This window comes from Nomascus leucogenys, unplaced genomic scaffold, assembly GCF_006542625.1.
Source record: "Nomascus leucogenys isolate Asia unplaced genomic scaffold, Asia_NLE_v1 Super-Scaffold_664, whole genome shotgun sequence".
In the NCBI taxonomy this organism is placed as follows: Eukaryota; Metazoa; Chordata; class Mammalia; order Primates; family Hylobatidae; genus Nomascus; species Nomascus leucogenys.
This window is the reverse complement of record NW_022095788.1, coordinates 172,339-189,192: the sequence shown is the minus strand read 5'-3', so window position 1 is coordinate 189,192 and position 16,854 is coordinate 172,339. Positions and strand designations below refer to the sequence as shown.

The following is a 16,854-nucleotide window of genomic DNA, read 5'->3' as shown; positions in this document are numbered from 1 at the left end:
AGAATCGCTTGAACTCGGGAGGTGGAGGTTGCAGTGAGCTGAGATTGCACCACTGCACTCCAGCCTGGGCACCATGAGAATGTTTCTCAAAAAAAACAAAAGAAAGAAAACTCTCCCGAGTGAAAGCAGCCAGGGAGTGAAACAAAGAGAAGAATTGCTTTCAGATGGAGCCCTGGAGGATGACAGAAGGCTGAGCTTGGTCAGACACATCCTGCTCAGACACACCCTCCCTCCCACCTCCCAGGAAGGCAGGACACCCTCCCTCCCACCTCCCAGGAAGGCAGGACAGGGTCAGTGGCTATGCCTACTCCAGCCTGGTGACAATGCTATGGGACACTGCCACGTAACAAGCATTACCCCGAATCTCGCCTCTCTGCCAGCACGTCATCTCTGACCAGTCGCTTGGGTATGTGTCTGGCCCATATGCATCCCCCATAGCCTTCACCCTGACCTGGAAGGAGTAACACTTCTTGGCATCCAAGCTTTCTATGGTGACATTGCAGGTATTTTCCTGTTTGGACTGGAGAAACACACACACACACACACACACACACACAATGATCAGTGAAGTAACCTGTCTGTCCGGAGTTTTCCTTCCAGAGGGTTTGCAGTCTCGCTGACTTCAAGAATGGAGCCGCGAGGCCGGACGCGGTGGCTCACGCCTGTAAACCCAACACTTTGGGAGGCCGAGACGGGTGGATCACCTGAGGTCATGAGTTCGAGACCAGCCTGGCCAACATGGTGAAACCCCCCATCTCTACTAAAAATATAAAAATTTGTTGGGCAAAGTGGTGGGAGCCTGTAATCCCAGCTACTTGGGAGGCTGAGGCAGGAGAATCGCTTGAACCTGGGAGGTGGAAGTTGTAGTGAGCCAAGATTGCGCCACTGCACTCCAGCCTGGGCGACAGAGCGAGACCGCGTCTGAAAAAAAAAAAGAGATGGGGTCTTGCTATGTTGCCCAAGCTGGTCAACAACTCCTGGGCTCAAGCTATCCTCCTGCCTTGGCCTTCAACAGTACTGGGATTACAGGCATAAGCCACTGTGCCTGGCCTGTATTTACTTTATTATTATTTTAAAATATTATTTATTTATTTACTGAGACAGAGTCTTGCTCTGTTGCCCAGGCTGAAGTGCAGTGGTGTGGTCTCGGTTCACTGCAACCTCTGCCTCTCGGGTTCAAGCAATTCTTGTGCCTCAGCCTCCTGAGTAGCTGAGATTACAGGTGCCCACCACCATGCTCGGCTAATTTTTGTATTTTTAGTGGAGAGGGGGTTTCACCACGTTGGCCAGGCTTGTCTTGAACTCCTGATCTCAGGTGATCCACCCTCCTTGGCCTCCCAAAGTGCTGGGATTAGAGGTGTGAGCCACTGCATCCGGCCTGTATCTATATATCTTTACAGATATAAATGGATATAAAAATACAGATAAATGTTCTATTCTATGTATCAATTTATACATATATAGTTTATATAAGTTTGTAGATATATGTACCAATAAGATACCTCTATATGTATATTTATATATGTGTGTATATATAAGCTGTATATATAAGGTGTGTATATATAATTGTGTATACATAAGCTGTGTGTATAAGCTGTGTATATATCTGTGTGTATATAAGCTGTGTATCTATATGTGTGTGTATATATGTGTATATATAAGCTGTGTATCTAAGGTGTGTATATATGTATGTGTGTATATATTTGTATATATAAGCTGTGTATATAAAGTGTGTATATACGTGTATATATATGTGTATATAAGCTGTGTATATAAGCTCTGTATATATGTGTGTATATATATGTGTGTATATAAGGTGTGTATATATGTGCGTATCTGTATGTGTATATAAGCTGTGTGTGTATATATATATATAAGATGTGTGTATATATGTGTGTGTATATACGTGTGTGTATATATACGTGTATGTAAGTTGTGTATATAAGCTGTGTATATGTGTGTATATATGTGTGTATATAAGGTGTGTGAATACGTGTGTATAAGTATGTGTATATAAGTTGTGTATAGAAGGTATGTATATACGTGTATATATGTGTATATAAGCTGTGTATATATGTGTGTTTATATATATGTGTGTATATAAGGTGTGTATATATGTGTGTATAAATATGTGTATATAAGGTATGTATATGTATGTGTATATATAAGCTGTGTATCTATATGTGTGTGTTTGTGTGTATATACGTATATATAAGCTGTGTATATAAGGTGTGTACATGTGTGTATATATATGTATGTGTACACACACATATATGTAGATATACAGTCATGCGTTGCTTAACGATGGGGACATGTTCTGAGAAATGCATTGTGAGGTGATTTCTTCATTATGAGAATATTCTAGAGTTTACTTACACACACCTAGCTGGTCTGGCCATGATATAGATAGATTGAAAGACAGAGAGAGAGAAAATAGAATGAGATGGATTGATTGATAGATAGATAGATAGACAGACAGACAGACAGACGGAAATATTATTGGTTCTCTTTCTCTGGAGACCCCTCGGAGACACAGAGAGAAACATGAAAAAGACAAGCTGGACTAGAGCTCTCTCAGGAAGATACAGCAGAGTGGAATTCAGGAAGGTGTAGACAGAGGGGACCGGGGTCTGATGAAACAGCGAATCCCACAGCCCGCACCTGGGGGACACTCAGCCACCATTGCCCTGAGTCGTGGCCTCCTGGCTCACCTGCCACTCCATGTCGAAGGGGCTCCGATACTGAACCTCATAGAGGAGATCCCCATAGGACAGGTCAGAACACATCACCGTCACCGCGTCCTGATGCCACGAAAAGCTCACGTGCTTTGGGAAACTGGGTTTCACTGGGAAGAACAAATAACAGAAGCGACATCCCTCCTCTCTGAGCTGATTGTGACAGGCTGACCTCATCCCCTTTCTCTAGCCTGTATCCCTCCTCCTCTTAATACCTTATGGGTCTTGGGGTTCACCCGTCCTCATTACTTTTATAGGAGAAGCTTCCACCAGAGTTCCGAGAACCTGTAGGTTTGCGAAGGAAGGAACTCTCTAAAATTCTGTGGAAAGTGTCCTGTGTGTCTGTTATGGGATAAATTATGTCCCCCACAAAAATATATGTTAAAATCCCAACTCCCCAGAAACTCAGAATGGGACTGTATTTAAAAATAGGATCCTTTAGAAGGCCGAGGCAGGCGGATCACCTGAGGTCAGGAGTTTGAGACCAGCCTGACCAACATGGAGAAAACCTGTCTCTACTAAAAAATACAAAATTAGCCGGGCATGGTGGCATGCACCTGTAATCCCAGCTACTCGGGAGGCTGAGGCAGAAGAATCACTTTAACCGTGGAGGCAGAGGTTGCGGTGAGCCGAGATCGTGCCATTGCACTCCAGCCTGGGCCACAAGAGCAAAACTCTATCTAAAAAAAAAAAAAAAAAAAAAAAGTTTCCATCTGGCTGGACACAGTGGCTCACGTCTGTAATCCCAGCACTTTGGGAGGCCAAGACAGGTGGATCACCTGAAGTCAGGAGTTTGAGACCAGCCTGGCCAATATGCTAAAACCCTGTCTCTACTAAAAATACGGGCGTGGTGGCCAGAGCTTGTAATCCCAGCTATTAGTGAGGCTGAGGCAGGAGAATCGCTTGAACTCGGGAGGCGGAGGTTGCAGTGAGCCGAGATTGAGCCACTGCACTCCAGCCTGGGTGACAGAGTGAGACTCTGTCTCAAAAACAAACAAAAAAAGGATCATTATAAATTCAGTTAGTTAGGATGAGGTCATACTGGAGAAGGAAGGGTTCTGAATCCAATGACAGTGTCTTCTCAGAGACAGGAGGAGACACAGACACAGAGGAGAAAGCCACGTGGAGATGAAGGCAGAGACTGGAGTGGTGTGGCCACAAGCCCAGGGATGCCTAGAGCCCCCAGGAGCTGGGAGGGGCAGGAAGGACCCTTCCTTAGAACCTCCAGAGGGAATGCGGTTCTCAGACATCTCCGTCTCAGACTTGTGGGCTTCAGAACTGGGAGAGAATAAATTTCTGCTGTTTTAAGGCTCCAGTTTCTGGTGACCTATTATAGCCCAGGAAACGCACCCAGTATCTATAAGTAATTTCGCGAATAAAGAGTTCGTAGTTCTCACCGGATTCTCAAACAGATCCGTTTCCCCTATCTCTAAAAAATAAAAAAGTAAAAAAGAACGACAGACTTACGGAATTCTAGGATAAAGAATAGATATTTTGGAAAGAGGGTTTCCCTACATTTGTCCCTCATTTCCTCACCCAAGACTTAACAGCCAGTTCTCAACGCACATAAGAAAACCTGCCAGGTGCGGTGGCTCATGCCTGTCATCCGGGAAGTTCGGGAGGCCAAGGCAGGAGGATCTCTTGAGCCCAGAAGTTTGAGATCAGCCTGGGCAACATGGTGAGACCCCATGTGTACAAAACATGAGAAAGTTTGCCAGGCGTGGTGGTGTGTGTCTGTGGTCTGGGCTACTCCGGAGGCTGAGGTGGGAGGATCGCTTGAGCCCAGGAGGTGGAGGTTGCAATGAGCTGTGATTGCATCACTGCACTCCAGCCTGGGCAACAGAGCAAGACCCACTCTCTCAAAAAAAAAAAAAAAAAAAAAAAGAAAGAAAATCCAGTGAGTGGGATGAGGGTGAGAGAGTATTTCCAGCTCCCTCTGTGTGTGTATGTGTGTGTGTGTGTGTGTGCATGTGTGTGTGTGTGTGTGTAGGCAGGGCACCAGAGGGCATCTCTAATTAATTCCCTTATTTTATTTATTTATTTATTTGAGACGGAGTTTCGCTCTTGTTGCCCAGGCTGGAGTGCAATGGCGCGATCTCGGCTCACCACAAACTCTGCCTCCTAGATTCAAGCGATTCTCCTGCCTCAGCCTCCCAAGTAGCTGGGATTACAGGCATGCACCACCAAGCCCAGCTAATTTTGTATTTTTAGTAGAGACGGGGTTTCTCCATGTTGGCGAGGCTGGTCTCGAACTCCTGACCTCAAGTGATCCGCCTGCCTTGGCCTCCCAAAGTGCTGGGATTACAGGCGTGAGCCACCGCGCCTGGCCTTATTTGTTTTTAAATAATAAATTTATAAATCGCCCAGACTGGAGTGCAGTGGCACCGTCTTGGCTCACTGCAGCCTCTGCCTCCCGGGTTCAACTAATTCCCCTGCCTCAGCCTCCCGAACAGCCAGGATTACAGGCATACGCCACGAGCCCGGCTAATTTTTTTTTTTTTTTTGGTAGAGATGGGGTTTCACCATGTTGGCGAGGCTGGTCTCGAACTCCAGACCTCAAGTGATCCGCCCGCCTTGGCCTTCCATAGTGCTGGGATTACAGGCGTGAGCCACCGCGCCTGGCCTTTAATTCATTCCCTTAAATAACAGTCTTCCCAGGGTCATCTGGTCTCCCCACTGGGGGCAGATTCATCCCTGACCAGTGTGTAAGAGGGAACTTCCTAGAAGGCCGGTTTCTTCCCACTTGGACTCAGGAACTGGGCACTGGGCTCCAGTGGACAATGGTCCATGAGCTTGATTTTCAGAACTTACTGAAAGTAACTGAAGGTAACGAGCTGAAGGGGTACTGAAAAGTGTGCTGGGCTTGCTTTTCAATCGTTACGGTAATCATTGATCCCGCGACTTGCGAGAGCTTCCTTTTCGGTACTTATGGTAATCAGCTGAAGGAAGTACAGAAAAGCATGCTGAGCTTGCTTTTCAATAGTTATGGTAATCATTGGTCCCGCGACTTGAGAGAGCTTGCTTTTCAGTACTTATGGTAATAAACTGAAGGAAGTACTGAAAAGCATGTTGAGCTTGCTTTTCAATAGTTACGGTAATCATGGATCTGGTTATTTGCATGAGCTTTTTTGTACTTATGGTAATAAGTGAAGGAAGTAGTGAAAAGTATGCTGGGCTTGCTTTTCAATAGTTACGGGAATCACTGATCCCGCGACTTGCGAGAGCTTTCTTTTCAGTACTTACGGTAATAAGCTGAAGGAAGTACTGAAAAGCATGGTGAGCTTGCTTTTTAATAGCTACGGTAATCACTGATCCAGTGACTTGCATGAGCTTGCTTTTCAGTACTTATGCTAATAAGCTGAAAGAAGTAGTGAAAAGCATGGTGACCTTGCTTTTCAATAGTTACAGTAATCATGGATCCGGTGATTTGCATGAGCTTTTCAGTACTTACGGTAATAAGCTGAAGGAAGTAGTGAAAAGTATGCTGGGTTGCTTTTCAATAGTTATGGTAATCATTGATCCGGCGACTATTATGAGATTGCTTTTCAGTACTTACGGTAATCAGGTGAAGGAAGTACTGAAAAGCATGCTGAGCTTGCTTTTCAATTGTTACGGTAATCATTGATCCCGCGACTGGCATGAACTTGCTTTTCATTACTTACGGTAGTAAGCTGACGGAAGTACTGAAAAGCATGGTGAGCTTCCCTTTCAATAGTTACGGTAACCATGGATCCGGTGATTTGCATGAGCTTTTCAGTACTTATGGTAATAAGCTGAAGGAAGTAGTGAAAAGTATGCTGGGTTGCTTTTCAATAGTTACGGTAATTATTGATCCAGTGGCTATCATGAGATTGCTTTTCAGTACTTACGGTAATCAGCTCAAGGAGGTACTGAAAAGCATGCTGAGCTTCCTTTTCAATAGTTACGGTAATCATTGATACCGCGACTGGCAGGAGCTTGGTTTTTCATAAGCTGAGGAAGTACTGAAAGGCATGGTGAGCTTGCTTTTCAATAGTTAACGGTAATCATGGATCCGGCGATTTGCATGAGCAAAAAGAAAGAAACAGAACAAATCACATTACCTTACTTCAGATTATACTATAGAGCTATAGTAACCAAAGCAGTATGATACTGGCATAAAGACAGACACATAGACCAATGGAACAGAAGAGAGAACCCAGAAACAAATCCACATACCTACAGTGAACTCGCTTTTGACAAAGGTGTCGAGAACATACACTGGGCAAAAGACAGTCTCTTTAATAAATGGTGCTAGAAAAACTGGATGTCCATATGCAGAAGAAAACAGGCCCCATATATCTCGTCATACACAAATATCAAATCAAAATGGGTCAAAGACTTAAATTTAAGACTTCAAACTATAAAACTGCTATGAGAAAGCGTTGAGAAAACTCTCCACGGTCCTGTTCTGGGCAAAAATTAATTGAGTAGTACCCCACAAGTACAGGCAAGCAAGGCAAAAATTGACAAACAGGATCACATCAAGTAAAAAAGCTTAGTACAGCAAAGGAAATAATCCACAAAGTGAAGAGACAACACACAGAATGGGAGAAAATATTGGCAAACTACCCATCTAACAAGGGATTAATAACCAGAATATATATGGAGCTCAAACAACTCTATAAGAAAAAAAAAACTAGTGATCCAATCATGAACAAAAATTTGAATAGACATTTCTCAAAAAGAGACATATAAATGGCAGTCACATGAAAAGGTGTTCAACATCACTGATCATTAGAGAGATGTAAATGAAAACTATAATGAGAGATCACAAATAAAATGGCTTTTATCCAGAAGTCAGGCAATAATAAATGCTGGAAGGGAATCCTCATACACTGTTGGTAGGAATGTAATTTAGTACAATCACTCTGAAGAACAGTTTGGAGATTCCTTAATAAACTAAAAACTGACCTACCATGTGATCCAGCAATCCCACTGCTGGGTATATACCCGAAAGAAAGAAAATCAGTATGTCAAAGAGGCATCTGCACTCCCATGTTTGCTGCAGCACTGTTCATCATAGCTAAGACTTGGAAGCAACGTAAATGTCCGTCAACAGATAAATGGATAAAGAAAAACGGGGTACATATACACGATGGAGAACTATTCAGACATAAAAAAGGAATGAGGTCCTGTCATTTGCAACAATGTGGATGGAACTGGAGATCATTATGTCAAGTGAAATAAGCCAGGCACAGAAAGAGAAACATTGCATGTTCTCACTTATATGTGGGATCTAAGAATCAAAACAGTGAACCCATGCATAAAGAGAGTAGAAGGATGATTTCCAGAGGCTGGGAAGGGTAGTGGGGGGCATTGGGAGAGGTGGGGATGTTTAATATGTATTAAAAAATCATTTAAAAGAATAAATAAGACCTACTATTTGCTAGCACAACAGGGTGACTTGACTATAGCCAATAATTACTTAATTGTACATTTAAAAATAACTAAAAGAATGTAATTGAATTGTTTGTAACAAAAAAGCTAAATGCTCGAGGTGATGGATACCCCATTCTCCATGATGTACTTATTTCACATTACATGCCTGTATCAAACCATCTTATGTAACCCATACATATATACATCTACTATATACCAACAAAAATTAAAAATTGAAAAAATTAAAAAGTCTTTATATGGCCATTATTTGAAAATAGAAACTGAACAAGAGAGTTTAGAGATAAACATGTGATGCAAAATTAGAATATTTCATCTAAAATTAATAGTTTGAGTGGATAAAGGACTACATAAGAAGCCAAGAAGGTTTATGTATAGTTACTAAGGACAATGGATTGAGCTTTAGACTTGTTGAACTTGTAGAGCTACGTGACGTTCCTCCTTTGTTGGTGAGAATACCAACAGAACAGATAAACAAAATTGTTCTTCATTTGATTTTTATTGCCATATCTTTGGATTATACACAGAAGTCCGGACTTGGGTTTTCTCCTTGAGAGTAAAAAATTAGGGAGTTTTGAGGCTTCTTTGGAGTTCCCAGTTTTTTCAGAAATTGAGGGGCTTTGTATGAACCGTGGTCTTGATTCAGTCAAGTTATATGAGCTATTGTTACTTCAGTGCTGTAAAATTGTCCTGCTTAGGGGCTCAGGAGCATGGACGGGATTTGTATAGTGATATGGTAGTAGCGACTAGTATAAAAATTCCAGCCGTGATTCACATCTCCCACTTGTTAAACCAAGATATATAGAATTTTGAAAGATAATGTCGATGGTTTGCATCTATGAATTCCTAAGAATTTACAAATAATAATCACCACTTCTGCTGTTTTTCAACTATTGACAGCAGTTCCAAGAAATGTGACTACTTGTCTTTGTATTTAGAACTACTTATTAATCTCTGCATCCTGTGGAAAATGAAGCAAGAAATTCTTTATCATCTTGGTACTGTGAGAAACTTGTAAAAGTGTTGTGGGAAAGGTTTTACTGTTGAAGAATGACTAACTGTTTGGCTGGCAGATGGAGAGGCCATTCTCCTCAGAGTGGATATAATGTGCAGTAGCAAGGAGGAAATGAAGGCGCGTGGTATATTTTGAAACTCTTATATAATAGAAGAAGAAAAGGAGAGAGTAGGGACTGGGCAATGTGAATATGAGTTTGTTGGAAAAATCCCCATCTAGCAGCGAAGATGTGTGATCTCTATCTCCTGAGCAACACCATTTCACAAATGAGGACCCTGGAATAGTTAACAAGGTTCCTAAAGCCTCTATATTCAATGTGTGGCCCCGGAACCAGGAGCATTGTAATCACCTGGGAGCTTGCTTGTCATAAATACAGATACTTAGACCTTGCTTCAGACATACTGAAACAGAATCCGCATTTTAACAAAAGACCCAGAGGATTGCTTTTACATTTTGTGTGTGTGTGTGTGTGTGTGTGTGCGCACATTTAAAAAGATACAGGTGTCACAATATGCATAGTGTTTGGTCAATTTTAAAATTTAATACTGTATAATGGATATCTCATGTCAACACAGATCTATGTTATTATTCATCATAAATAAACAGTTATTGTATCCATCGCTACTGATTGGTATTTATATTAATCCAATATTTTGCTATTGTAAGAAACATCCTGATTCAGAAACGCTGACGTGAAGACCACTGAGCAGGACATCTGGCAGACACTGACTTTGTTTCTCCTATATTTCTCCCTTTCTGTTATATCCTCCTGCCTTAATAGACCACGTGGGCACATCACTTTCACTGATCTTTTTTTTTCTTTGTAAATTTAAATTTTAATTGAATTATAAGGCCAGTTTACAGAGCATCTGTGGGCAGATTTCTTTAAAATGCATAGTACTTTAAACTTGGTCTTAAGAGAGGTCCAGGAAAATGCCCAATAAGCCTCTGTGATTTTAATACCTTGCCAGGCCGTGGCAAAGTGAGGTGCCTCTGACGTTTGGGCTGCCGCAGCGTGTTTTTCAGTTACTCTGGTGATACCTGGGACTTGAGGGTTATTCTATTCCCGTTAGCAGCTCGCGCAAGTTGGGAGGCGCCAATGAGAGCAGGGCTTGAAACTAGCCGTTGGCGTCTGATGGTTGCCTAGCGAAGGTCGTCGACGCTAATCCTTGGCCGGACGGATCCACATCTGTTTTCTGGCTACCGAGAGGGCAGCCATGAACACCCAAAGGGGTTCCCTCCCCATAAACGTCCACAGAGGTTCCCTCGCCAGGAGCATCCAAAGGGGTTCCTTCGTCCCCCGGGGTATGAATAGCTCGGGGAGAGACATGCAGCTGCGGGTGATCCCGGCTGAGGTGAAGTTCCTGGACACGGTGGCCGGGAGGGTGTACCGCCTCCCGATTACTGTGCAAAATCTTTGCCGCCGGAACCAGAAAATCCGATTTAAGGAGCCCATCAAGCCACAGGTGACACACAAAGGGGTGCTGGGAGCGGGACCTTGTGAGAGCGCCTCCTTACATGGCGTCTGTCTTTGCCCCAGGGAGTAGTCATCTGGCTCCTGCGGGGATGAGGGGAGGATTGGGCTTCCCAGGAAACAGTGACAGGTTTCTGTGTGTGTGCTCTTTTTTTTTCTCTTTGTTTTCTGTTTTGTTTAGGATTAGGAGATGGGGAGGGCAGGGTGGAGAAAAGCTGACCTAGAGCCTCCCATTTCTTCTACCTGGGTTTAGAAACTTGTTAATCCCAAAATCTGTGCAACTTGGTTTTATGATTTTGCTGTTGCCTTAAGAATTATGAGAACAAAATTCTCTATTAACTGCCCTTTGAATCATAGAGTGCCTCATAACTCCAGGAACTGTAGGATTAGTGGAAAGGTTCATTATTTCATATTTTAACAAACATTTGTTAAGCACCTACTATATAACAGGTAATAGACATGAGGAATACAGAATGGACACAGCCCTGCCCTCATAGAACTTAGAAACGAATGAGGGGGTTTTAGTACAGATCTAACCATCAAGAAAGTTAATGTTCTGAGAGGGTGTTTCTATCTTCTAATTTAAAGTGGGCAGAATTTACTCTGTGTCTCACTGTGTTATTTTACATCATGTGTGTGAATGGATGGTTATTAGTTCAGTATGATCACATTTTCTCAGGCAAATTTTTGATATAGGAAATGTGATAAGAATTTTTGAAATGTAAGCAATAAATAACTGAAAAGTTCAAGAGATATTCCTAATAAAAAATAGTGTTGAATACAGCTGGACTATATGTGTAGGAAAAAAAAGATGTCCACAATTTTAGATTAAATTTACATATATTTCTTTGTATATATGTAGAAAAACCTATGTTAATGATTAGAAGAGCAATGAGAAAAATGACTTCCATGTTCTAATTTTTGCTCTGTTAAAAAAATCGATGTATTATTTACTTACACTAAAGTACACAGATCTCAAAAGTAAAGTTTGATGAATTTACAAAAAAAAAACCGTGTGTGTGTAGATAGATAGCTAGATAGATAATCTCCATTAGCTGCCACCTGGATCAAATAATAGACTATGTTCACCACCCCAGAAGATCCCCAGTGCTTCTTCCTTACAGTACCTGGAGTAATCACCCTGTGGAACTGACCACTATTCTGATTTCTAACACCATAGACTAGTTTGGCCTGTCCTTGGCTTTCATATAAATGGAATCAGGTTTTAATTATTTTCATATTTAAATATTTTTATTAAAAAGTATATCTCAAGAGACTATTAACACCTCTTTAAATCAAAAAGTACTTGCTTACTCCAGATACTGTAAAATTAGGGAAAGACTGTGTTATTTCACTACCTTAGCACATATTTATTGAACAATTAAATGTGTATCTGAAAATACTTTCTTTTGAAACAAGCTGGTGGTAATGTTTGGATGTGGACAACCACTATTTTATGGATGTTCAGGGGACACTTGTATGGATGGTTTCTTTGCAGTAACAAGAAAAATATTATAATTGGTTTTATTTCAGTTTATATCTAGGATATAATGGAAAACAATTCATTCCACAAGTCTTGACATTGACAAGAGAACATCCAGATATGCTTAGTAGTTAGAAGCCAATATCAGTGTGAATTTTTCTTTGTTGCAAGACTATGAAATGCACTCCTGATCCTTCATAAAGGGAATTAGATAAATAGTGAAAAGTGCATCTTGTGGGGGTGGGGGATAAGAAAAAGTAAAAACAAGGTGCTGTGGAAAGGTCATTGTCATCATCACTATTATAATTACTCAGAAAATGATTCCTCTAACATATAGCAGTGCTTGTTTTTCACCCAGACTCAAGAACCTGCATTGAGCCTATGTATTCAATACCCACTATGTGTCATAGATTGCTGGTAGAAAAATAAGAAGACACATACTTTATCTTCAAAGAAAATAGAATTGAGAGTACTATTACTGATTTTCAGTAACATCCTTCAATCTCACCAACACTATCCATCCAAGAGTGTTTTTATGGCTCGTGTGGCCTCTGGTCTGGTCAGACCAGCCTTACTCATACCTGCCCCCTCTCCCTTATGACTCAGACTTCTTTTTCTTCTCACCCACATTTTCATACCCTGTCATCTGCAAGAATCATCCCTTTCCAAATCCCATTCATCTTTTAAGGTCAATGTGAGTTCTCATTTTCTCTAAGAAGTCTCTTATTATTTTATCCCCAAATTATTTCTGTCTTACTGGATACCATTTTCATTTACAGACATTCCTTATAGTTTGAATTTGTGTCCCTATGCCTCTTGTTAAATGTTAGTACTGCCTCCATTTTCAGCTCCTAAACTGCTAAGAGTAGGGATGGTGCCTTGCACACATTTGCATCGCACTAAGAGTGCTCAGCAACATGCAGTTTGACCAAAAGCACATGGTTCTGAAGTATTGGTTTTCCTTCTTGAAACTGTAGCTTACTTACAAGAAGATAGCCAAACCTGATATGTGGACTTCCAACACCCAAAGGCTTACGTGGAAAATATTGTATCCCTGGTTTTCCTTCCGTTCTATCAATTGCAGGAGGGTTGAGAGTTGGAATGTGGTAGTTAGGAGGTATCAGCATTGTTTGCTGAAAGCATGCAGCTCCCACATCAGTGTTCCTTCCAAATCATTCCACTTCTCTATATCCTTAATTGCTGCAAAGCACTATTCAGACTCAGCCTCACGTTAGAATCCCTGAATAATCATTTTCAACATAACCTCCATTATTTCTGATTGAGGACTCTTGCCCAGGGAGTCTGGCTTATTATCTGCTTTCTGAGAGACTATTTTGCTTATTCTTGTTTCTGCTTGTGTCTGAGATATTTTTACACATATAATGAGCACCTTCCTTGCTGCTTCTCCACCTTTAATATCCATTCGCTAAGACTAGGCCAGGTACACTCCTTTCTAGACCACAATAATCATGTCCTCTCATGGATTTTCATGACACTTATGTCTGTATCACTCACATGGCGCTTAACTAGTCCCTGGCTTATACTTAATTTTTTCAAGGGGTTTGTAGTCTGCTTCCTTAAAGAGATTATATGTTCAGGAGAGGGACTCTTTCTAGTCGAAGGGGAGGAAGTGCTTATGATTTAGAGTCAGATAGATATGTTTTTGAGTCTTCACTTCCTGAGTGACTTCAGAGATTAATTATACTTTACATGGCCCAGTTCCCTCATCTATATACTGAGAGCCTTAATATCAGCCTTGCAGGACTGTAGAAGTGTATTTATATAAGATAATACATGTAAAATGCTTGACACATTATAAATGCATAATAGGTATTATTTCTCTTTTTTCTCCCTTTATATTTTTCCTGGCATCTAGCAAACGTCTTACTAGAACAAAAGTGTTTTTATCCTCTTTGTTATATTCTTCTTTTATATTTCCTCCAAGTTATGAAGCTCAAATTCCCATGGATAAAGCATATAAAATATACATATGAGGGCCAGGCACGACGGCTCATGCCTGTGATTCCCAGCACTTTGGGAGGCTGAGGCGGGCAGATCACGCGGTCAAGAGATTTAGACCATCCTGGCCAACATGGTGAAACCACATCTCTATTAAAAATACAGAAATTAGCTGGGCATGGTGGTGCACACCTGTAATCCCAGCTACTCAGGAGACTGAGGCAGGAGAATTGCTTGAACCTGGGAGATGGAGGTTGCAGTGAGCTGAGATTGCGCCACTGCACTCCAGCCTGGTGACAGAGCGAGACTCCGTCTCAAAAAAAAAGAAGTGTATATATATATATACGTATATATATACGTATATATATATACGTATATATATATATACGTATATATATATATATATATACACACACACACACACGTACGTGCATGTGGGTATATATTATGTATGTATATGATTGAGCAACATTTTTATTAGGTGGTTCTTTTTTCTGTATTCAGATTTTAAGCTTCTTAGAACAGAAGCCACGTTAGTTCTATAAGTATCTTATATTTTTAAAGTAGCCCGTCAGGATTTATATGTTTCTTAGCTACCTGCGTTGTCAGATTCAAGTTGTGTACTCTTGAAAGCATATCTTAAATATCTAGAATCAGATAGGTATAAACATGAGCATTAAGTCTTTGTCTTTAGGTACATAAGACAAATATCACATTCTCTTACTTATATGTGAAATACAAAAATTCAGACTCGTAGAAGTAGAGAGTAGAATAGTGGTTACCAAAGGCTGAGGGTTGGGGTGGGCAGAGAAAGGAAAAATGTTGGTCAAAGGGTACAAAGTTTCAGTTAAACAGGAAGAATGAGTTCCGGTGATCTGTTGTACAGCAAGGTGACTATAGTTAATAATAAAGTATTGTATGGCTGGGCGCGGTGGCTCACGCCTGTAATCCTAGTACTTTGGGAGGCCGAGACGGGTGGATCATGAGGTCAGGAGATCGAGACCATCATGGCTAACACAGTGAAACCCCGTCTCTACTAAAAAAATACAAAAAATTAGCCGGCTTTGGTGGCAGGCGCCTGTAGTCCCAGCTATTCGGGAGTCTGAGGCAGGAGAATGGCATGAACCCGGGAGGCGGAGCTTGCAGTGAGCAGAGATCACGCCACTGCACTCCAGCCTGGGTAACAGAGTGAGACTCCATCTCAAAAAAAAAAAAATAATGTATTGTATATCTCAAAATTACTAAAAGAATGGATTTTAAATGTTCCCAGTACAAATAAATAAGTGATATGATGGATATGTTAATTAGCCTGATTTGCTCATTCCACAATGTATACCTGTATTAGTACATCATATTATACTCAATGAATATATACAATTATTTGTCAATTAAAAATATAATTAAAATTAGAAAGTCTTTGGCATTAGGGCAGGAATAGAGCCTGTATTTTGATAATAATATAACACTCCTAACTATAGTTGCTCACGTTATTTATTTATTTATTTTTTGAGACCGAGTCTTGCTCTGTCACCCAGGCCGGGGTGCAATGGCGCAATCTTGGCTCACTGCAATCTCCACCTTATGGGTTCACACAATTCCCCTGCCTCAGCCTCCTGAGTAGCTGGGACTACAGCTGCGCACCACCACACCCGGCTAATTTTTTGTGTTTTAGTAGAGAAGGGGTTTCACCATGTTGGCCAGGATGGTCTCGATCTCCTGACCTCATGATCCGCTGGCCTCCACCTCCCAAAGTGCTGGGATTACAGGTGTGAGCCATTGTGCCCGGCCATGGTATTTTTTTTTTATAAGGTGTTAAGATGTATAATTTGATTCTCTTTCTCCCACTGAAGTTCAAACTGATGTTGACAAGTCTGGATAAAGAACTTGCTTCTGGCCTTCAGATGACAGCTATGGTGGAATATCATCCTGATAAAGACGAAGACACTTTTGACCGACTACTTATTTCAGTAGAAAATAAAACAACAGAAATTCCTCTAATTGGGTATGTAATCTTCATAGTTCATGCTGACATTTTGAATGCTCCTTAAATAAAAATGAGGGTCAAAGGAATATTCTGTATTTTTTTCTGACATAGTTTCCTTACAGTTGAACTCAAAGGACACATTTTTAGAAAATTGTAGTGTTTGTAAGAAATGGAACCTCATTCTCTGTTATTTTTATTAAAAAAATAACGTTCAACAATTGAATGTATTAATAATTGAATTTTTGCAAACTTGTATTCACCTTTTAATTTAATTTTAAAGTATTGTCAGGTTCACTTCACTAAATTTTAAATTAGGCAAATGTTTGGTTTCAAAAAAATCAAAATGCTGTTCTTCTGAGACTGGTTGAAAAATATGGATGGATGTAAGTTTAAAAAAGAGCTAAGTGACTGGCTTGGTTGTTACAAATTATTTAACCAGGATGAATGATGATTCATTTGTTGTTTTTTAATATTAAAAAGTATATTTCTGTTCATCATAAATTTATCTATCAAAGTTAGTGTTAAAATTTAAAGTGTTTCTTTATTTATATACATACATGTATGGTCCTCCTTTTCCCCAGCAGAATGTGGTTTCCATAGGTGTTTTCTTTTGCCTGTATTTGCCCACCACCTACAGAATTAATTTGGAATATTTTCTGTGGATTACATGGTATTAGATATATACCTTTTAAAACATTCCCTTTTATTCAGGCTGGCTCATGCCTGTAATCCTAGCACGTAGCACTTTGGGAGGCCAAGGTGGATGGATCATCTGAGGTCAGGAGT

At 40.8% G+C, this 16,854-nt stretch overlaps 2 protein-coding genes across 2 annotated transcripts in view; one reads left to right on the top strand and one right to left on the bottom strand.

The window, feature by feature from the left end:
* Positions 1-2,912, bottom strand: part of LOC115833695 (cytokine receptor-like factor 2) — a 124,158-nt gene extending 121,246 nt beyond the window's left edge. The window contains exons 1-2 of the mRNA XM_030808413.1: positions 2,712-2,912; positions 358-520 (exon numbers count right to left, since the gene is read on the bottom strand). Of these exons, the coding sequence (XP_030664273.1) occupies positions 358-520; positions 2,712-2,912 (364 nt within the window). The remainder of the gene's footprint in view (positions 1-357; positions 521-2,711) is intronic.
* A 7,473-nt stretch (positions 2,913-10,385) lies between these two features.
* LOC100594975 (cilia- and flagella-associated protein 47) overlaps positions 10,386-16,854 on the top strand; it is a 71,904-nt gene continuing 65,435 nt past the window's right edge. The window contains exons 1-2 of the mRNA XM_030808416.1: positions 10,386-10,634; positions 15,935-16,086. Coding sequence (XP_030664276.1) covers positions 10,386-10,634; positions 15,935-16,086 — 401 coding nt within the window. The remainder of the gene's footprint in view (positions 10,635-15,934; positions 16,087-16,854) is intronic.